At 37.5% G+C, this 23,956-nt stretch overlaps 1 protein-coding gene across 4 annotated transcripts in view; it reads left to right on the top strand.

Moving 5' to 3' along the window:
* Zranb1 (zinc finger RANBP2-type containing 1) overlaps positions 1-23,956 on the top strand; it is a 54,956-nt gene that overhangs the window by 17,969 nt on the left and 13,031 nt on the right. For 2 of the 4 annotated variants that reach the window (XM_057777061.1, XM_057777060.1), the window contains 3 exons: positions 573-1,423; positions 17,661-17,848; positions 21,881-22,034. In XM_057777061.1, coding sequence (XP_057633044.1) covers positions 610-1,423; positions 17,661-17,848; positions 21,881-22,034 — 1,156 coding nt within the window. In that variant the 5' untranslated portion in view covers positions 573-609. Of the gene's footprint in view, positions 1-572; positions 1,424-13,210; positions 13,335-17,660; positions 17,849-21,880; positions 22,035-23,956 lie in introns of those variants that run through there. The other 2 variants (XM_057777063.1, XM_057777062.1) reach the window with 2 other exon arrangements.

Genomic DNA, 23,956 nt, shown 5'->3' with positions numbered 1-23,956 from the left:
AACAGTGAATAATTAACACTTTCAAGCTATTTTTCTCCCTTAGCAAAGATAATTGGGTAGGACTTTGATCTTCTAAATTAATGGATCAGATATACTATAAATAGCATGATCCACACTGTTTGTAAGTTGAGAGTGGTTATGTGTTTAAGGTACTATTTGGTTTGTGTTCTTTCCCTTGCCTACAGGTCTTTTTAACTTCTAAATTAATGGTGGCAGCTGAGCTGAAATTGAGTAATTTCTATTAGTGACTTACCTATTTTTATCTTCTTCCCCTGTAGAACAAGTCTGTATTTATCTCCTCTTATCACTTTAAGTAGTCCAAAATAAGCTTTCCTTAAGTCTTGAAGTCTAAGAGCTTTTTTGGGAATTTATCGCCAATAGCTCTCTGGAAGAGAACTACAAAAGTAGCTACAAAAAGAATTCTACAAAAGTCGATTAATCCAATAAGAAATTTTTAATGTGTCTTTTAAGAAATAATTATTTTCTATGTTAATTTTTTTATTTTTGGGCATATTTTCAGAAGTGGAATTATGTAACTATTACTTTAATAACAGTGTCCTAATTATTTATAGCTTCCTGCCTGACATAACTCACTTCAAGAAGTACACAATGTCAGAACATGGGATTAAGTGGGCCTGTGAATATTGTACGTATGAAAATTGGCCGTCTGCAATCAAGTGTACTATGTGTCGTGCCCAGAGACCCAGTGGAACAATTATTACAGAAGATCCATTTAAAAGTGGTTCAAGTGATGTTGGTAGAGATTGGGATCCTTCCAGTACTGAAGGTGGAAGTAGTCCTTTGATATGTCCAGACTCTAGTGCAAGACCAAGGGTTAAGTCTTCATACAGCATGGAGAATGCAAATAAATGGTCATGCCACATGTGTACATATTTGAACTGGCCAAGAGCAATCAGATGTACCCAGTGCTTATCCCAACGTAGGACCAGGAGTCCCACAGAATCTCCTCAATCCTCAGGATCTGGTTCAAGACCAGTTGCTTTTTCTGTTGATCCCTGTGAAGAATATAATGATAGAAATAAACTGAATACAAGGACCCAGCATTGGACTTGTTCTGTTTGCACATATGAAAACTGGGCTAAGGCTAAAAAATGTGTTGTTTGTGATCATCCCAGACCTAATAACATTGAAGCAATAGAGTTGGCAGAGACTGAAGAAGCTTCTTCAATAATAAATGAACAAGACAGAGCTCGGTGGCGGGGAAGCTGCAGTAGTGGTAATAGCCAAAGAAGATCGCCTCCAACTACAAAACGGGACTCTGAAGTGAAAATGGATTTTCAGAGGATTGAATTGGCTGGTGCTGTTGGTAGCAAGGAGGAACTTGAAGTGGATTTTAAAAAGCTAAAGCAGATTAAAAATAGGATGAAAAAGACTGATTGGCTATTCCTCAATGCCTGTGTGGGTAAGTTTCTGTTTTTTTGCATTATTTTGAGTGAGATAGGAAATGGCTTGAAAAATAAAGAAGGGTCAGTATTACTTAGCATTTAACTCATTTGGCATGATAGTTCAAGTATACACATATAAAGGTCTGTATTTTTTTCACCTTGTCTGCCTTGTACCAAAGTGCACAGTTGTGTACATGCCTCTATCAACTTCAGAGAAAGCTTTTAAGTAAAAAAGCCTGTTAGCACATCAGCGAGAAAGTATATACCTGAAGTTTAAAATTATTGCTCTTATTTATTGTAACAAGATGTGACAGAGGAACACCAGCTGCTGTTTCTGAATGTTTGTAAACAGTGTGAGCATCTTGTGATGATAGAGGCTTTAGTCAGAAGTTAAAAATATCACAAAAATGTGTGACTCCAAGAAGTTGAAACTGACCTTGAAATTGTTGATGTTAACATGACAAATGTCATGTAGTAAATATTTACACACTTGGTGGAACTGATTTCACATAGCCAGCTAATTCCATAATTCAGATTATGATTTTATGTATATTGTGTTTTCAGTGTTTTCCTGAAGAAACACATAATATTGAGTGCGATGTTTGTTCAGAGATGTTAAAGGACAGAGATAGGTGGGAGGAAGATTTTCTCCAACTACTAACTTGATGAATTAATAATTTGTGGTTTATTCATAAAGGTGTTACTTAGTTCTGTTTTGTTTTGAGACAGGGTCTCTACACAGCCCTGACTGTCCTGGAACTCATTATGTAGACTAGGCTGGCCTCAAACTCACAGAGATCTACCCATCAGAAAGTGTTACTTGATTCTTAAAAGTTTTTTTTTTTTTCCACATCCCCTTCCCCCAGTAGATTAGGTGTTTGGATTTCATTTAAATTATTTATGTGGGTTACTTACTTTGACATTTACTTTTGTTTAGAAATGTTTAAGTAATTTGTAAGGTTAAACTTGGTGTGGAACAATAGCATCTCTCATGTGATTTATCCTTCTGGAAGTAGTCCCATGAGTATGGAAAATGTAGAAATCTAAGAAATAGATTCTCAAGAAATCTAAGGTTTCTCAGGGTTGGAGACATGACTCAGTACTGGAGCACTTGTTTTTTTCCAGAGGTACTGAGTTTGGTTCCCAGTACCCATATCAAATGGCTTACAACCATACCTAACTCCAGCTCCAGGGGGTTCAATGCCTCTGACTTTCAGGGGCACCTCCACCCAGGTGTAAATAGCTACACACACACACACACACACACACACACACACACACACACACACAAAATTAAGCATAAGAAAAATAAATCTTAAAAACAAAAGAAATGTGTAGGTTTTTTTTTTATTTTTAAAAAATCTCACGTTTGGTTTGCCTGCTTTTATGTCTGTGCACAACATGTGTGCAGTTCCTTGGGCAAGCCAGAAAGGCAATGAATTCCTTGGGACTGGAATTACAGAGAATTGTGAGTTGCCGTGAGTGCTGGGGATTGAACCTGGGTCCTCTGGAAGAGCAGCCAGTGCTCTTAACCCATCTCTTCAGCTCTGAAATCTGAAGGTTTGTTTTGTTTTTTTTTTTGTTTTTAAATTTATACTGTCAAAATGTATGTTCTAGCAGTTTAGCCTCTGGATTTTAGTCATAGTAGCACTTAGCAACTAGTCTAATTTTTTACCCATTGAGCCATGAAACATGTTCTTTTGACTTCACTGTCTTAATTCATTCCTTTTCTTGGGGGTTCTTTACTACTTTTTTCCACTTGGGGTTAGATTTATGTATTTGGTACCTATTAATACATTTGTAATGTTATACAGTCATCTTTGCTTTGCCCTAAAACATTTTTGTCACCTAAAGGGAACCTTTTACCCATTAGGAAGTTAATACCTCCTTCCCATCCCACCAATCTGCTTTCTGTTAAAAATATCACAAAAATGTGACTTCAGGAAGTTGGGTTAGCATTATATTATTGACCTTTAGAATGTGTCATTCATATTAATGAATTATGACCTTTTATGTTAAGTGTAATTGTCTTAATTACTTGTATGCCTTTGTAATACTTAAAATCACATTTTCAGTGGTAGTTGCTATCTGTATTTTAATCGTATGGTTACAATACAAATAGTGTATTTAATTTTTTTTTTATTATGTATACAGTGTTCTGCCTGCATGTACACCTGCAGGCCAGAAGAGGGCACCAGATCTCATAGATGGTTGTGAGCCATCATGTGGTTGCTGGGACTTGAACTCAGGACCTCTGGAAGAGCAGTCAGTGCTCTTAACCTCTGAACCATCTCTCCAGCCCTAGTGTATATAAATTTACAGATGGAAATGAACTAACTTCTTTACCTGTTTGAGGTTATAGAATTCTTTTAGGAATCAGGACTTTACAGTGTCTTACGTTAGAGGATCCCAGGATAAAAAATGTATTTAAATGTGTTGTTGTTGTTTTCTCTCTGTAAACACAAGGTAGAACAATCAGCATGTTTGCTAGTATTTCATGTCTTTACAGCTATTCACTCTGCTTGCTACTTCCATTTATTTTACATATTCTTAATTCTTTTGAATTACTGTCCCGATTTCTGCATTTTAACAGCTATGAGCTCATTTTTAAATGATAGAGCAAAATGTATGGCCAGTATGATCTGATCTTAATTCATTTACAGGTTCCTTTGTAGGAACATGAAGGTCTGCTTGTTGGGGTTTCTGTCCTGCCTGGTTCGCACAGTCATTAGGTCCCAAAGAAAATGACACAGAGGTCTCCATAAGTTATAAACTGATTTGGCCCATTAGCTCAGGCTTCTTATTAACTCTTAGAACTTATATTAACCTATTATTCTTATCTATGTTAGCCATATGGCTCGGTACCTTTTTCAGTGGGGGCAGATCATGTCTTCCTTCTTCTATGTCTGGACAGGACTCCAGAGGAATGGGCTTCCTCCTTCCCAGAATTCTCCTGTTCTCATTGACCTGCCTCTATTTCCTGTATGGTTGTCCTGCCTATACTTCCTGCCTGGCTACTGGCCAATCAGCGTTTATTTAAAATATAATTGACAGAATATAGACAATTGTCCTGCACCACTTTGTTGTTAAGTTGTATTGGTCTTTGTGTATGGCTCTTGGTAAGGTAGATTCTGTCTGACCTGTTAGCTGAATAATGTTTTTAACCCTGTGTCTGTTGGATAGTCATAGCCTGAAGTGTAAATATCATTCAACTACTTTTACTTTTTAAAAAGCTTGTTTACATTATGTTAGATTAATTAAGAAGACAAAACCACCTAAGCAGTAAGGCTAATAGAAAGGTGGTGGCATGTACTGAAAAAGGTTGTTTTGTTTTGTTCGAGACAGAGTTTCTCTGTGTAACCCTTGCTGTCTGGAACTAACTCTGTAGTCCAGGGTGGCCTTGAACTCAGAGATCTTCCTTCCTCTGCTCTCCAAGTGCTGGGATTAAAGACTTGTGCTCCCACTGTCCTGCATGTTCCCCAGGTTTTATTAGATGTGGGTATATTATGAGTTACTGATATTTTGTATCAAAAATCATCTCTAGACCAGGCATGGTGACTCAACTTTTCATCCCAGCACTCAGGCCAGAGGTAGGTGGGTTCCTGTGAGCTCCAGATCATCTAGGACTACACAATGAGACCCTGTCTCAAAATGTGTGTGTGTGTGTGTTTAAAGCAGGGATAAAATTATATTCTGAATGTAAATTATGAGATGTTCTCACATAAAATTGAAAAAGATTCTCAAAGTCAGGCTAGCTTTGAAGTTGATAAAATAAAATTGAGGAAAGTTGACTTATTGTAAAAGCATCAACAGTGTTGAGCAAACAAGCTTCTGTGGTTATTGGACATAAATTTCACGTAAGTCATGTTATGTTGCGAGAGGATGTTGGGGGGTGACAGTGCCCAAATGTGCTGTCAGTAAAAGTGTTACCTGGGGCTGCCTGGATGGTAAAAGCAGAGTTCTCTTGTTTTTCTTGCTAGATAGCATGTACTTAGAGAATAGAACAGAATACCTAATTAGTCCACAGATTTGTTCTGGAGCTGTGTTGAGACTGATCTTGGTGAAATTGTGCTCTAATTTGTGATTCGTGTCAAAAGATGCAAAGTTTCATACAATTCCTAAGTTAAATCTGTGCTTATAGCACATGTACTTGAACCCTAGACTTACATTATCTACCTACTAAAATCTCCCCTAGAGTGTTTTACTATTTTAAACTCACTGCAAAGCCAGTGAGGGATCCTCCTTACTCTTTTTCTTTGAGACAGGATCTGACTGAAATGCTGATCCTTCTGCCTCTCCCTCATGGATCCGAGATGATGATAAGTGTTCACCATATCTGGTTTATGTGGAACTTTGTTCATGCTAGAAAAGTACTCTTTCAACTGATGTACATCCCCAGCCCTCAGTCTCTCATCTTGATCAATGACAGTTCATTTTCCAGAAGCTTTGGTTAGCCCTTTATTCTCCTATACCATATTCTCTCCTATTTCTCCATTACTTTAAGTCAAGATTTATTTTTATTTTATTTTGTCCCCCATGTTCCCCATGACGGTCTTACTACAGAGGTCTGGCTTTCCTCAAAGTCACTGTTTAGATCAGGATGGCCTAGACCTCACAAGTGCTGGGATTAAAGGTGTGATCCACAATGCATGGCTTATTTTCATTTCCATTGTATGTCTGTGTGTGGTATTTGCATATGAGTGCAGATGCTCACAGAGGCCAGAGGTGTAAGCTGTCCTGGAGCTGGAGTTACAGGAGGTAATTGTGTGTTTCCCAGAGTGTGTCCTGGAAGCTCGATTTGGGTCTTCTGTTCTGCTCTTAATCACTGAGCTGTTAGTCAGCAATATAAAAGGTCCTAATTAAAGAATTAGGGAACACATACATGTGTAGGCATGCACAACACCTGTTTCCTTTCCACTGTTAATTGATGCTGGGCAGTTTATTTTGATATTTGAATACTTCTTGACGCTGAGGATTAAAAAACAAACAAAACACAACTTCCAGGGATGGAGTATGTATGGCAGATTGATGGTTGGTGCTGGCAGACATAGAGCTCAATCAGTTTTCTTCTCGTTTTTTCTCGTATGTTTGAGATATGTTTTCTGGCTTTCAGAAATGATTGATTACATAGGCTTGCCAACTAACAACTTGTACCTCCCATGATGAGAAAGGAAATGTCACTGGCCATTTTATGGGTACAGTACCTTCTTTCTGCTGTTTCAGGGCTTTGTGCTGGTGATTCTTGACAATACACTATATGTATGATTATACAATATACTATATGTGTCATTAAAATAATAAAGATTTTTTTAAAAAAAAAAAAAAGGACAGTAACTGGATGTAGTAGTATGTACTTGTAGTCCCAGCACTTAGGAATCGGAGGCAGGAAGGTTGCCACAAGTTGGAGGATAGGCTGAGCTACATAATGGACTGTAAAAGGATGTGCTTAGAGTCACTGTTAATCTAAAACAAAATTAAAAAGCTTTATTAAAGTAAATTGTATATATTGTGGGCAAAACCCAAAGCATTGATAATTGAGCTTCTTTTAAAAAAAATCATTGTTCTTATTTTCTCTCCTTATTCCTAGTCTTACTTTAAGACAGCTACCTTTCATCATCAGCTTTTTCTGAAAAACTTTACAGTCTGTATGAAAGTTACAAGCAGAGCCCAGGGTTACATAGCTGTGCCTTGGTTTTTCATTGTCTACTTTGTTAGCATTTGGTGCTTATCCTCTCTTTCACTGGCCTGTTTCTCCCAAAACACTTGAATTAGCCAACGACATATGACACTTTGCTCCTCAATCTTTTAGCATGTATTTCTCAATAACAAGGATGTTTTTCCTACATAGTTACAGGATATTATGCAGGAAATGGAGTACTGAAGTCCACATTCACCAGTTCCTCTGAATGCTTTGCTCCACCCTGTTGAATCAAGGCAGATGACATTGTGTTCAGTTGTTTTGTCTGTTCAGTTTTTTAGTTTACAGCAGTGCCAGTTTTTTTTTATTATTATTCTTTCATGACATTAACATTTTTGAAAATTTCAGTTTTGTAGAATGACTCTCAATTTGGACTTTTCGGTTTTTCTATAATATAGATTAGTTAGGTATTGCTTCTTGGAGAGGGAAGAGTACTACAGGGGGCTGGAGAGATGGCTCAGAGGTTAAGAGCACTGACTGCTCTTCCTGAGGTCCTGAGTTCAATTCCCAGCAACCACATGGTGGCTCACAACCATCTGTAATGAGATCTGGTGCCCTCTCTGGCGAATAGGCATATATGCAGACAGAACACTGTATACATAATAAATAAAAATCTTAAAAAAAAAAAGAGTACTACAGAGGTGAAGTTATTTTTGCTGTGCTTCTGATATCTCTGAGTAATGTCTGTGTATCATTGTCTTTATATTTTGAGATTTATTTATTTGTCTATATGAGTGTTGTGCCTGCTTATATGTTTATACCATATGTGTGTGGTGCACAAGGAGACCAGAAATTGATTTTGAGTCCACTGGAACTGGAGTTATAGGTGATTGTGACTTGCCATGTGAATGCTGGGACTAAATGAACCCAGGCCTTCTGGAAGACCAGTCAGTGCTCTTAACCTTGAGCCATCTCTCCAGCCCCTCATTGTCTTAAAAACAAAACCAAAACAAAACAAAAATAAGAATTTAATTGTGATAAAGGATAAAGTACATAAACATTTTACCATTTTAATCTAATTTAGTTTTTGGTGCTGGGAGTTGAATCCTGGTGTATTCTGGACACACAGTCTGTACTGAACTACCCCTTGTCTCACTCATAGTGGTGTTGGTTTTACATTGCTATGCAGCCACCCACCCACCCGTTTCCACCTCCAGGACTGCTTTCATCTTTCATTACATAAAACTGTGACTCTATTTTTCCCATCCAGCAACTGCATTCTACAGTCTGTGAACTTAACTACCCTAAGAACTGCATATGAGTGGAATCATAAGGTGATTTGGTCTTTGGTAACTAGCCCATTTCACTTAGCACAGTGTCTTTTAAGGTTCATATGTTGTGGCATGTGTCAGTTTCCTTCCTTAATTTTTTAATTGCTTTATATATTTTTGTGTATATGTGTGTGCATGTGCCTGTGGGCCATACAACATGAGGATTTTAAGATTTTAAAAAGAACTAAATCTCAATCTCTCTCTCTCTCTCTCTCTCTCTCTCTCTCTCTCTCTCTCTCTCTCTCTCTCTCTCTCTCTCTCTCTGCCTAAGTTCTTCCTACTTGTGCTCCCTGCTAGGAATTCCCACCTAAACCTCCTCCTTCACTATTGACCATTAAGCTTTTTATCAGATCAGCCAGGTGCCTTAGCAGGCAAGGTAAACCATCAACACATTTTTATATAATTAAACAAATGCAACACATCTTTACGTAGTTAAACAAATATTCTGCAACATAAACAAATGCGACATACCTTAACATAGCTGAACAAATGCAACATATCTTTGCATAGTTAAACAAAAATATTCTGCAATACTGTTTTTATTATATATATATTATTGATTTTTATTGAGTTCTACATTTTACTCTGCTCCCCTCCCTGCCTGTCCCCTCCCCTTCAGCCCTCTCCCAAGGTTCCCATGCTTCCAATTTATGCAAGAGATCTTGTCTTTTTCTACTTCCCATGTAGATTAGATCCATGTATGTTTCTCTTGGGGTCCTCATTGTTGTCTAAATTCTCTGGGATTGTGATTCATAGGCTGGTTTTCTTTGCTTTATGTTTAAAAACCACTTATTAGTGAGTCATTCTGGATCTGGGTTACCTCACTCAAAATGATATTTTCTAGCTCCATCCATTTGCCTGAAAATTTCAAGACATTGTTATTTTTTTCTGCTGTGTAGTACTCCATTGTGTAAACGTACCACATTTTCCTTATCCATTCTTTGGTCGAGGGGCATTTAGGTTGTTTCCAGGTTCTGGCTATGACAAACAAAGCTGCTCTAAGCATAGCTGAGCATATGTACTTGTGGCATGGTTGAGCATCCTTTGGATATATTCTCAAAAGTGATATTACTGGGTCTTGAGGAAGGTTGTTTTCTAATTTTCTGAGAAATCACCACACTGACATCCAAAGGGGCTGTAGCAGCTTGCATTCCCACCAGCAATGTGGGAATGCTCCCTTTTCCTCACAACCTCTCCAGCATAAGTTGTCATCAGTGTTTTTGATGTTGACCATTCTTACAGGTGTAAGATAGAATCTCAGAGTTGTTTTGATTTGCATTTCTCTGATGACTAAAGATGTTGAACATTTCCTTAAGTGTCTTTCAGCCATTTTAGATTCCTCTGTTGAGAGTTCTCTGTTTAGGTCTGTATTCCATTTTTTTTTATTGGATTATGTGATCTTTTGGTGTCCAATTTCTTGAGTTCTTTATATATTTTGGAGATTAGACCTCTGTCTGATATGGGGTTAGTGAAGATCTTTTCCCATTTTGTAGGCTGTCGTTTTGTCTTGTTGACCGCGTTCTTTGCTTTACAGAAGCTTTTCAGTTTCAGGAGGTCCCATTTATTAATTGTATCTCTCAGTGTCTGTGGTGCTGGGGTTATATTTAGGAAGTAGTCTCCTGTGCCAATGGGTTCAAGTGTACTTCCCACTTTCTCTTCTATGAGGTTCAGTGTGGCTTTATGTTGATTTCTTTGATCCATTTGGACTTTGCATAGTTAAACAAATATTCTGCAATACTCAGGTTATCACATGTACACACATAAAACTTGTTAAGAGTCAAAGCACAGGGGCTGGAGAGATGGCTCAGTGGTTAAGAGCACTAACTGCTCTTCCAAAGGACCTGAGTTCAATTCCCAACACCCACATGACAGTTCACACCTCTCTGTAATTCTAGTTCTGGGGAATCCGACACCCTCACACAGAATATATATACAGGCAAAACACCAGTGTACAATAAATAAATAAATAAATCTTAAAAAAAGAGTCAAAGCACAGAGTGAAAGAATCCATTATAGTTGTACTGTAGAATAAAACATGAGAGAGATAATCTGTAGGAAAGGCTGAACTATTTGAGGCCTGTTCACCTGGATAAGGAAATTGAGTTCTCAGTGTCAGGGCAGCAGCAAACCTTTGAAACCTCTGAATGGAGTGCCTCCATCTAATTGATGGTTCTGGCCACAATATAGGGAAAAGTAAGTGGGACCAACCCTTGGGAGCAGGCCAGAGGTAGAACTGGCAAAAGTTGGAAGACTTTATATCGTACTGAGACGAAGAGGAGTTAAAATAGCCAGGTTTTTGGTTTGGATAGTAGTATATCTAGAATGTAAGAAAGAACAGGGTAATTTTAGACATATGAGGATGTCTCATGTATATATTGTGTATAAGGGCCTGAAACTATTGGGCAGAATATACCATTTAGTTTTACATGAATGGTTATATTGGGCAACCGTGAGTTAAGCTGTGGAACCTTCTCCTGCAGCAGGAAATGATGGGGACTTTGCTGTTTGGTGTTATTGACTGAGAAATAGCTAGCTTTGTGCTCTTCTAGATGAACTCAATATTTTATAACATGCTTCCTCACTTGATGATTCACTGTTTTACTGGATTACCAATTCATAGCCCTCACATCATATATCACTAAGGATACCTATGAATGTGGCCCAACACAAATTGCAATCTAAAAACATTCAGAAATTTTTTTTTGTGTTATTTCTTTCCCCATATCCCCCAACTTGATTACACGGTTTATAAGCTGCTTGAACTTTGTAGATGACAGTGCTGTATCCTAGCGTCAGAAGGTAGGATACAACTGCCAGACCTTTCTAAAATGGTATAATTTTAAACAAAGTCAAGATACCATGAGGGTGTATGGAATCAATTTTTGTTGTTGTTGTTGTTTTGTTTTATTTTTGAGACAGGGTTTTTCTGTGTAGCACTGGTCGTCCTGGAACTCACTTTGTAGATCAGACTGGCCTTGAACTCAGAAATCCACTTCTGTTGCTTCCCAAGTGCATGTGCCATCATGCCTGGGATGAAATTTTTGTTGTTTGAAAGTCAGAGAACTTTTGGATTTGACTGCAGTGGTGAATATGGGTTTGGCATATATCTCTTCATATAATTTTTAAAAGGATGCTTTAAGAATTCTCTGTTTAAAAAAAAAACTCCAGTTTGTTTAGTTCAATAATGTTTTAGGTTATCTTAAAATTGGAAGTCATGTTCATTTCTCTAACTTAGTAATATTTGTATGCACTTCTGATGACTTGTCCCAAAGATGATTTCGTAATTTGTTCCTTTAAATTCTTCCATTTTTGCATTTTTGTAGCAATTGTTTCTGCCCATCAAGATCCCCTTTCTTATGAAAGTATCTGTGAGTTCATATATTTACCCATGACTTTGGGATTTATATTTTCACAATAGTTGGGTTAATAATCTGAATATAGTTTATTTAATACAGTTCTATATTTTTTTTAAAATATTTATTTATTTATTATGTATACAATATTCTGTCTGTGTATATACCTGCAGGCCAGAAGAGGGCGCCAGACCCCCATTACAGATGGTTGTGAGCCACCATGTGGTTGCTGGAAATTGAACTCAGGACCTTTGGAAGAGCAGGCAATGCTCTTAACCTCTGAGCCGTCTCTCCAGCCCCCCAGTTCTATAATTGTTAATAGATCACTTAAAAGATATCAGGAACTTTTTGATTTCCTTACTTCATTGAACCTTCTATTTTTCTAAAGAGTATGTTTTAATGAACATTGGGATTGAAAAGAAGTTAGTCTTGATTATAATTAGATTTAAGAAATTATTTTCAGAGTTGGAGAGATGACTTAGTGGTTAAGAGCTTTTGCTGCATTTGCTAGGTTTAGTTCCCAATACTTACATTGTAGCTTACTACCATCTGTAACCCCAGTTCCAAGGGATTCAATACCTTCTGGCCTCTGGCAGCAGGCATGCACATAGGATATATACATTAGGCATGCAGGTGAAACACTTATATACACATAAAATACAAATGAATAATTAAAATTAATTTGTTTCAATTTCTGATTTCCTCTCTCTGTCTCTGTCTCTCTCTTGAAGATGCCTGTTCTGAGATACTATTCTTGGAGTAGAAATGGCTGGTCTGAGCTTGTTACCTTTGGTTATACATGTGAAAAATACAACTAGGAGGCAGTTTGTTTGGTCTGCTCAAATTATTTCTGTAGTTGTCACTGTTTGTGCCTGTTTGAAGGCACGGTTAAAAATATAATGGGCTTTAAAATAAAATTCAGCTTTTCATCTTGGAGATATGGCTCAGTGGGCAAAAGTGCTTCCTGTGTGAGAGTGTGAGGACCTGAGTTCAGATCCCAGCACCCATGGAAAAAGCTAGGAGTGGCCACAATGTGTAACCTGTCTTCTGTATAACTCAGGATTGTGGGCTTCCTGTCTTAATGAACCTATCTCCAGGTTCAGTGAGGGACCTTGTCTCAAAGGAATAAGGTGGAGAGCAATAGAGCAGGGCACTCGATGACATTTTCTTATGGCTTCTGTAGGCATACGTATACGTAAACACACACATGCATACTCACAAAAAATGCAACTCTTATTTGAGTATTAAAAGAGTTCCTTGCAAATATTTGAGCCCAGGTTTATGATTAAACTATATCTTATATATATAAACATGGTTACTGGATGGGAGCGTTTCTTGTTAATACGCAAATCAATTAAATAATTTAAGCCTTAGGTAGAGGAACTGCCTAGACAATACAGCCAGCCACGTCTGCATCTTTCTACTGACCATTCTCTAGGACATTCTGAACACTACCATTTAAAACTAACTTTTCTCTTTAAGGGTTCCTGAAATTGTGCCTGCTGTCTCCAGGTCCACCCTGACCCCACAGCATAAACCATGCTGTGATGTTACACAGCTACCATAGAACTCCAGGGTAGTGTTGAGCTGGCCCATGTGGGTTCAGGTAAGTCCTGGCTTTTTTTTTTACCATTTGGCATTTTTTTCAAAGTTAGTTACCATTATGATTTTATATCATAAAGGAAAATAAGGCAAAACTTTGAAAACTGTGCCATATATGGGGGAAAAACAAGTCTATTATTTAAACATCTAATGAGCCAGCTCCAGATGCTAACCAATGGAGTTCCATAGTAGCTGTGAAGTCCCCAGTGAGTTTTTGACCTGTGGCTTCAAAATCTGTTAAGCTCACTCTGGCCCAGTTATAGGACAACATGATGTAAGCTTTCCTGCTGTAGCTGCCTCTTAAAGATTTTATTTGGTAGCTAGTAATACATTATATGCTTTCATTTACTTAAAGACTACATAAATTAAAATTTTCATTAACATTTTCCTTATCTCTAATTGCCAGTAGTTGAATGTATAATGAAACTGGGGGTCAGTTTTAGGCTGCTGGTTGGTTTGGAGTTAGTCTCAGAGTGCTTCTAGTTGTCTTTATTTGCCTTTATAATAATACAAAGGAGGAGGAGCAAGACAGAACACACAATGTAAGTTTGTTAAATTAAAGAATACTGAGGCTTCAGTTACTTTTGGAGACATTGTGAGTGATCAGAAGCCTAAAGAACAGGTGTAGATTTTAGAATTGATCAACTCCACCACCCACAGCCTTTGTTCTGTAAAGTTAGGTTTTAACACTTAACATTTATTTGCTGCCCTTTTCTGCCTTACTGTGCTTCTGTTTTTTCTTACTTTTATCCTTGATGTTAGAAGTTGCTAAAAATGTAAAGAACTTGGGGACATCTTTGTGATTGTGATACCTTCCCCCGCCCTAAGAAAAAAAAATGTGGTAGCTAAAGTTTAATTTCATGACACAAGTTAGGTCCTTCTAAATCTCAAACCTACAGTGAAAACTCATGTAAGAAACTCTAAACTTGATTAGTAGCTCTTTCTGAACACTAATAAAATTTAACAAAACTTGGACAGTTTCATGTTCTCATGAACTTTGATCTGTAATAAATTTACCAGTTCTTGAAGCTGTGAGCTCTTAAGGTTAGTGAATGCTATATATATACGCACGCACACACACATATGTATGTATATACATATATTCCCAAAGCATTAGACAGTAAACGTTATTAAAAAGAGGTATTTTGTTCCTTTTTGTGTTGGGAAGGTTGGAGTCTTATTCTTTTGCCTCCTCCTTCTCCAGTTTGTGTTTTGCAGAACAACAACATAGTCCTGCTTGAGTTTAACAAATTGGGAGGAGAGAATTCAGTATTTTTGATGTTCAAGTCAAATGAAAATTCTGACTGGTTCTGTGTATGTGACTCAACTTTCTAAGGTATGATACGTATAACATGGCGTTCAGCATTTGAAATTCTGGATACTTAGAAGACAGGCAGGCAGTAGTAGTGTCAATTGTAGTCCCAGGCTTAGTTTGCACAGTTCAGTGTGCTGGTTGGTCTGATCTCCCCACCCCATGTGCTAGTGCTAATTTCAGACATTCTTCAGAAATATTAGTGAGGAAATGAATTCTTAAGAACTTCTAAGACATCAGCTTTACAGAGACTTAGCTAAAGTGTGAAGGCAGTTATTTAGAGGATATTTTCTTCTTTTAAACCAAAGAAAGTAGTCACTTGATATTTAGCTTTAGATTGCCTCACATTTGTGCCTTGGGGGGAAAAAGTATTTTAACACACAGCAATTTCATACATGTCTGTACATCTGAATACATATGCACAAATCTTCCTCTTTGTCTTTTCAGATAAATTGATCAAGCTCTTGGGTTACTTTTAGAATTTGGAGCATTTCATGTTTAATATGTATTTTATAAATAGGTAATATTTTTAGGTTTTAAGCCAAAAATCTGTAGAGGTTCAGAGATGCAGTGTTTTCCTTCCCATGTCGGGGATCAAACTCAGTGCCTTTCGATTGCTAGCTATGTGCTGTACCACTGAATTAACTCCAGTCCTGGTTCTGTCTCTGATAGGACTGAAGGAGAAAACCGTTGTCTTTGTAAAGAAGCATTGTAGGGTGGGGTATAGTGGCACATGCCATCTATAGTAGTTCCATCACTTGGGAGACTGGGGTAGGGGAATTGTCTCAAGTTAGAGGTCATTCTTTGGTACATAGTTTCTAGACTTGGGCTGCACTGTGAGGCCCTAGCAAACAAAATAAGCTAAAACACCTATAGAAACAAAAGGAGATAGGGTGAGTATAACTAGTTCTAAATATTGCAAATTGCATTAAATTATTTTTAGACTTTTTTGTATACATGAATATAATTAGAAATAGGAAACTCTTTAATGATAGATGATTTTAATAAGCAGCACTACTTATGTCTGTTCTTGAGCTTTGTGATTCAGGAAGATGTTATGTTGTCTCATGCTAACTCTACTACAGTTTGGTCCTAGTGACTTCTAGGGCACTTTTCTTCACAAGGATGTTTTGAAAGCCTTTATGTTTAAAGTAGATGAGGGCCGATTTTTTATAGTTAAAATGTATTGACCCAAAATATAAACTAAAATTTCTGTAAGAAGCATTCTTAGTTAATAACATGAGGGTTTCGGCTGGTTTTGTTTTTATGTTGTTGAGATTGAACCTAGGTCTTCATATACGCTAGGCAAAAAAAGGGTCTACCATGGAGCAAGCTTTACTCCCAGCCCCACTATAGTGGGCTTTTATTTATTTGTTTGAGTTGGAAAGCTGCACTCTTGTTACTTAGACTTGTTATACTCTTAGAATCACAGGATCTTCCTGTCTGAGACACCTAAGAACAGGGACTACATAGTCTACAGCATCATTTCTACTTTCTCATGAGCCCTTAACTTGAAAAATTTGTATGTGCATGTTGGGTGTGGGTGGGGATTTAGATTTGCAGAAAAGATCCCTAACTCTTAGGAGTTTGAAAACTTTTAAAGCTGACCTTCATTCCTCACAGATGTGATTTAAAAGGATTTGGGGGAGAATAAGCATCATGTGCTTAGTGTCTTTTGTGCTCTTATTGCTGTAGCACAGTATCCAGGATGCAACAAACATGCAGTGAGTGTGGGAATTAAATGGTCAATTTTAAGATTGGTTGTCTTTAATAGAGGACTGTTTCATTGTACTAGGTATAAGAAGTGTCTTTATCTCAATTCCTAATTCAAAAAGGCATTAAAATGCCTTTTTAAAAATATACTAAGAATATTTTTAGTTAATCTTAGCATTTTACTTAGAAGATGGACTTTATTTTTCTGATATAACTTAGGAAGCGCTGAAAAATAGTTGGTCTGATAATTCATTTTACTGTATTTATTGAAAGCTAATGTATACTCTCATCCCCTCCCCCAGGCTGTTTATTATCCATATTGTTAAGTAATCACTATCATAACATTAATTTGTGTTAAGATTAATAAAATGATTTAATGGGAATGGAAGGTTTATGGCTTTGAAAAAGTGTTGTTTTCTGTTCCTGTTCCTAATTGTTTTAGCATATTTAAAATCATGTAGTATAAGTTTTAACAGTTATCATTCTCCCCCTTTCTCTTAGTGTATAGAACAGGCTCGCCTTACAGAGATCTGGTTGCCTCCGCCTCCCACGCCCTGGGATTAAAGATGTATACGACCCACTTTCTTTAGCGATATTGCTCTCTAACACAGTGGAATTCACTGTGTAGCCTGGGCTTGTCGTGAACGCAAGTCCTCCTGCCTTTAACTCCCAGATGGAGAGCTGCAACACAGTTGTGAACTGACACATGCAGCCATTTATGAACAATTTGTAATGTGTATAAGGAAGTCTTGACTGTGGGAGATTCTTAATTCAAAATGCTGTCAATTTTTACTTAAAATGAAAATTATTTTAGAGCTACACAGCAGTGTAGAAAGCTCAGTTTTTGTTTTATTCTGCTTTAAAAATTCAGGGTAAAGGGTAGAAATAGCCATACACTAAATGGAAGCACATGTGTATCTCTGGGTTTTGCTGCCATCAGGATGAATGCAAGACAATAATGGCTCATTTTTTTCTGTGAAGTCTAGTTTCTCAAACTGTGTTGTCCTTATTCATTTTTTAATCCATTTACTGTATTCTAACAGTTCTTTAAAGTCTGCCAGAGTATGGAGCCTAGCCATGATGGTGAGGTAAGTGCCAAACTAGACAGTTCTAGTTCCAGAAAGAAAATTTAAAATGGTAGGGAAATACTAATTTTCCTTATTTTCTTTAGGACATGTAAATGATGTTCCAGGATCCAGGAAGTACAAAGGAATGTTAAAGAATTTAGTGTGGTTACTTCACCTGTATATGCCTTTTGAAGAAAAACAGGTTTAAGTGCTTTTTCTATCTTGGTGCTTGTTTTAGGGGTGGTGGAAGGTGATTTAGCAGCCATAGAATCATACAAGTCATCAGGAGGAGACATTGCACGTCAGCTCACTGCAGATGAAGTACGTTTGCTGAACCGTCCTTCTGCTTTTGACGTTGGCTACACTCTGGTACACCTGGCCATACGCTTTCAGAGGCAGGATATGTTAGCAATATTACTTACAGAGGTAAGTGTGGCATTTTGTTTATTGAAACCAGGGCTTGTATGTGTTTGGTAATGTTCTTTTATATTGAAGAAATAGGTTCTTTAGTTTTCTTTTTAATTCTATTTTTTTATCGCTATACTGTGGGTTGAATGTAGGACCTTGTACATACTAGGCAAGTGTTTCACTGCTGAGCTGTATCCTCAGCCCTAATTTTTTATTTTTAATGTCACAGCATTTCTCCATATTCTTAAATGATTTTTAAAGGATTTATTTATTATGTATACACTGTTCTGCCTGTATATGTCCCTGCAGGCCAGAAGAGGGCACCAGATGCCATTAATGGTTCTTGTGAGCCATCTTGTGGTTGCTGGGAATTGAATTCAGGACCTCTGGAAGAGCAGTCAGCACTCCAACCTCTGAGCCATATCTCCAGCTCAAATTCTTTTTTTTTTTTTTTTTTTTTTTGGTTTTTCGAGACAGGGTTTCTCTGTGGTTTTGGAGCCTGTCCTGGAACTAGCTCTTGTAGACCAGGCTGGTCTCGAACTCACAGAGATCCGCCTGCCTCTGCCTCCCGAGTGCTGGGATTAAAGGCGTGCGCCACCACCGCCCGGCTTCCAGCTCAAATTCTTAAATGTTTTAAACTTTTTTACTTGTTGTTAAAAATCATTTTAATTTTTAAAAGAGATTTTTAATGATTTCAAGATTTATTTTTATTTTTAGTGTGTGTTTTGCCTGCTTTTTGTATATGTGTGTATAATTTGAGTGCAGTGACCTTGGAGGTCAGGAGATGGTGTCTCATCCCTTTGGAGTTGGAGTTATAGTTAATTGCAAGATGTCACATGGGTGCCAGAAACCAAACTCATGTCATACTCAGCAGGAATAGCCAGTGTTCTTAACCACAGAGCCATCTCACACTCTAGCCCCTTCAATTGTATTTTAAAGAGCATTCCTTCCCTGATGTGGTAGGTGCTTTATTGTTTTGTTTGTTTGTTTAAAAGATAGGATCTCATTAAATCAGGATGAACATTGTAGGTAGCCAAGGACTACTCCTTGAACCACTAATCAATCCTTCTGTCCGTTTCTCAATTGCTTAGATTGTAGGCCTGTTTTACCACACACACACCCCAACATCTGTTTTTGGTGGGGAGGGGTGGGGAAGGTGTAGGGGAGTCCAGGACAGGGTTTACCAGCTCTGACTGTCCTGAAACTTGCTTTGTAGACCAGGCTGGCCTGGAACTCTGAGAGATCTGCCTGCCTCTGCCACCCGAGTTCTGGGATTAAAGGCAGAAGATGCCACCATCCGGCTCTCTTTCCCTTTTATGATGAGAATTATGTGTTGCCTAGACTAGCCATGATCCCTATACATAGAACATAGCCTTGAAATGTATATTCATACAGTTTCCTGAGTTGATGGAGCTACTGATGTACACCACTGCTCCTTGCAATATAGCCTTTTGAAGCAGGACTTTTTTTCCATAATATTTGAGTCATTAGGTTTGATTGAAACACATAGGAATTTACTTTTATTTGTTCATTCAACTAAGAAATACTTATTTAGTGCCTATGCTACATCCCAAGCTCTGTGGCTGAGAAGATAGAATTGTAAGGGTGTTGACTCTTCCTTTATTAAGTTTCTAGAGAAGTGGATAAATGAACGGGTATTTCTGTATAGTGTGAGTAAATGACCATTTGAGTACTTAGGAAAGAACTTGGGAGGTATCTTCACTTCCTGCTTAGCAAGTCACATTTCATCAAGTTTCCCTCTCCCTCGCTCTTGCTCTTCCTTTGGCCTTGCCTTCTTTCCATCACAGGATTGCAAGTATCCTAGGCTAGCTCGCAACTTGCTATGAAACTGAGGATAACCTTGACTTTTTAACCCTTCTTCCACCTCCTTGCTCTGCTGCACCTAGTTTGTACTGTGCATGGGATGGATCTTGTGCAGAATACAAGGCAAGCAGTCTGCCAACAGAGCTATACCCCAAACCCCATTTCATCAGATTTCTGGAGGAGGAATAGAAGTTAGCATGTGAAGTAAGCTTGGTGGAGAATTGATTTAAATAAACTATTTATGAAGGTATAAGCGATTATATCCATGTGACTGTGATCCCAGGGATATGACTTTATTATTTGTATAAGAGACTTTGTTTCACAATAAGAGAAATAGAATAAAAGTACAGAAAGTCAGATAATGTGGATTAAATTTTTGTCAGTACACATCTGGGTATGCTTTATATAAGTATATAAATTGAAGCTTCAAGTTTATTAGTATCTGGGAACCATTATATACAGATACTGTATGGAGATTAAAAAATATGCCCTGTAGGTGAAAATTTGATTTTATTGGCTAGCCATTATGTTTACTGTAGTAAGATTCCATTGACATCAGGGGAAGAGGTTGGGTAGACTCAGAGAAGGGAAGTTTACCATAAGGGAGGGTAGAAAGGTAGGGTGTGAATCTGACATAAGAGGGTATGTCTATAAAAAAAGCACCGAACCAAGTTCTTTTGGAATGAGAAGAAAATGTTGATTGTAAGATATGGGTCAAGATTTTCACTGAGTTTTTTTGTCATGGACTTAAGAACTCCTGGAAAAATGGCATTTTAGTGAAGAAAAAAATAACAATGGAAGTCTAGTTATTGAAATACAGCTATCAGAATAGTTAACCGTATTTGTGACTTGTAAGATTTGTGTGTGTGTTGGCCAAGTGGTGGTGGCACATGACTTCAATCCCAGCACTCAGGAGGCAGAGGCAGGTGGATCTCTGTGAGTTGGAGACCAGCTTGGTCTACAAAGCAAGTTCCATGACAGCCAGGGCTGTTACACAGAGCAGCCCTGCCTCGCAAGGGGGAGGGAACAGAAATGAGAGGGGAGGAAAGGAGGGGGGGAGAGAGTGAGCGTGCACGTGTGTGTGCATGAGTAGCTGATGCTGGCTTAGAATTTACAATCCTCCATTTCCTGAGTGCTAAAAATTAAAGACATTGCAAGAAAATTTCTTCTAGTTTAGGCCACTAGCTTAGGAAAAATAAAAGGTTCTTTTGTAGTAAACTCCATGAATCTTTTCCAGTCCTTGGACTCCAGGTTAAGTACAACTGGCCTAAGGGAGGATGGTTTGAGGTTTGAGAATGGTGGTGAAGGGAATGTTTCATGTTTCTCTTGAAATGTATTCAAGGTTCATTCTAAGTTTTTTAAAAAAGAATTTGGAGTATTCATTCGTGTTAGCAGTGAGTGTTCCTGACAAATAGTAATTCGGAAAGTACCTGATAATTGGTTCCTGTTTTTTTTTTTTTTTTTTTTTTTTTTTTCCTCTCATTTACTTGAACTTTGAGTTTCTGGGTTCATGGAGCTAGAATGTAGTAAAATTTTTCATAGTTACCGGCAGTCAGTGAAATCAGTGATAAAATCAAAATAAGGAGTCTTGTAGCTGTGGTAATTCTGCTGAGCTAACAACTCTGGCTCCTCACTTTAGCAGCAGTAATGCATAGACGACATCGTTAGAAAAATACACTTTCAGTAGGTTACTATAAGGCATGCTGTTCCAGGTCACACTTATGGTTGGAATGAGGTTTTTAGTAAGCTTGTTCTCATCAGATTTGTAACAGCAGAGAACAGAGCTGATTGGCTCACTGAGTGTCCACTTCCACTTACTAACATATCCTTTCAGTGATTTAAAGAGTTTCCCTAGAAATGGTTTTTTTTTGGGGGGGGGGGGGTGTTGCGATCTATCCCTGGATGCCCTCTTAATTCCTGGTCTTCCCACCTCAGACTTTCTAGTGATCATGATTACAAGCGTGCACCATCATTCCTTGTTCCACACACTAGATGCAGCTGGAATGCTAGTTGGAATCTGTACCATTTGTTGCCATTCCACATTTCATAACTGTTTTGAATAGTTGTCCCATTGATATAAATGTCTACTGGCAAGGAAATAATACCTAGTATATTTAAGATTAAAAAAATTGAATTGGGGGAATTTTGCTAATTTAAGTGCTGTTAATGTTTTGTTTCTATTCATGATAAATAAGATACAGAAGGAAGTTTCTTTCTGTATTTAAGGTGTCTCAACAAGCAGCAAAATGTATTCCAGCAATGGTGTGTCCTGAACTGACAGAACAAATCCGGAGAGAAATAGCTGCTTCTCTTCACCAGAGAAAGGGAGATTTTGCTTGCTATTTTCTGACTGACCTTGTAACATTTACATTGCCCGCAGGTAACCCCAAAATTTATTATGAAAAGCAGTCTCTGTTTTCTTACAGTTATTTTTTTATGTAGAGGTAAAAATATGTTTTTGTGAGAAAGCAAATAAGTTGGGTTTTTTAACATTTTTATATTTTATGTGTACGAGTGTTTTGCCTGCATGTATATCTGGCACCCACGGAGGCCAGAAAAGGATATTAGATCACTGGAACTGGAGTTAGAGACAATGGTGAGCTGCCATATAAATGCTGAGGATCAAGTCTGTGTCCTCTAGAAGAGCAGCCAGTGCTCATAACTGCTGAGCTATCTCGCTAGCCCCATAAGTTAGGATCTTAAGATTTGACTGTTCTGTTTCTGCTTGAAGTCAGTCATGTTTCTAAGCAAATACTTTGATGATTAGAAGACAGTAAATGATTTTTGTTATTGTTGTTGGCTTTAGTTTAATTTGAAGATAAGTTCTTTGTAGTTCATGTTATCTAGAACTTGCACAGATCTCTTGTTTCATCTACATGAGTGCTGGGATTATAGGTGTGAAACCACCATTTTCCATTTCTTATGTGTTCTTTTCTTGAGACAGAATCTCATTGTGTAATTCTGACTAGGCCTTGACCTTTCAATGTAGACCAGGCTAGCCTTGAACTCATATCTCCCTCTTGAGTACTAGGATTAAAGGAATATGCCACCACATCTGGCATATTAAAAACAAACAAACATACATATATAATATACATACAGACATACATATATATTATCCATTCATCTTCTCCTTTTATTTAAGAATATTCTTTAGTTTCCTATTTTTAATTTTCATATCTTTCTGCTTTGAAACTATATATACCCATTGGCTACTACTAAGGATTGGGATACATTCATACATACATACATACATCATACATACATACATACATACATATATACTCACACATGTTAGGTTATTTGAATTAAAAATAATGGAACCTTTGAGTATGCCACTGTTTTTCATCCATTAATTTCTGCTGTATTTATGAAGCATTTGTTAATGTTTTTAATTTTCTCATAGTTGAAAATGTCTGGAGATTGCCTTTTGTGAATTGATATTGAATAAATACAACAAAGAACTTTTTCTTTTTTCAAGTAAAGGTTCTATCTAGTACCCGAGTGTTTTCAATCTTTTGTAATCAGAAGTATTTATATGTGGAAAGGGTTAATAATGAAGCCTTTGTTTGGTTTTGTTTTTTGAGATGGTTTCTCTGTACCTCTGGCTGTCATGAAACTTGATCTGTAGATCAGGCTGGCCTCAACTCACAGATATCCTCCTGCCTCTGCCTCCTGAGTGCTGGATTAAAGGTTTGTGCCACCATGCCTGGCTAATGAAGCCTTTTAGAATCAGTAAATTTCATATAATATATTGTATATTAAGCTTATCTCAAGGTATTGACTTAAAAAATCATTATTATATTTTCTTATTGTGTGCATGTGCTAGTCATGGTATGTAATTGAGGGTAGAGTACTACTTACCTGAATTGGTTCTCTCCTTCCATCCTATGGGTCTTGGGGATTTGAACTCAGACAATCAGACTTGACATGTGACTTTTCCTTCTAAGCCATCTTACCAAACCATACATAGGTTGGTTTTTTTTAAAGAATTGAAAATACCATTTAAAAAATTAAACTTAAAAAAAAAAAAAACAGAAAAACCTTTAAAATTAAAAAATATATTTAATGTATAAGTATGAATATTTTCCTTGCATGTGTACATGTACACTATAAGTGTGTGCCTCAGAGGTCAGAAGAGGGCATCAGTTTCCTTGGAACTGGAGTTAAGGATGACTATAATCCATCATGTAGGTGTTGTGACTTGAACCTAGGGTCCTTTGCAAGAGCAACCAGTTGTCTTAATCATTGGGCCACTCCTCACCCCCCAGAGGCTTTTAAAGGTAATGCTTTTTATACAGT

The sequence above is a fragment of the Chionomys nivalis genome, chromosome 8 (assembly GCF_950005125.1).
Source record: "Chionomys nivalis chromosome 8, mChiNiv1.1, whole genome shotgun sequence".
Classification (NCBI taxonomy): domain Eukaryota; kingdom Metazoa; phylum Chordata; class Mammalia; order Rodentia; family Cricetidae; genus Chionomys; species Chionomys nivalis.
The sequence above is the reverse complement of the archived record's forward strand: the minus strand, read 5'-3'. Positions and strand labels throughout refer to the sequence as shown.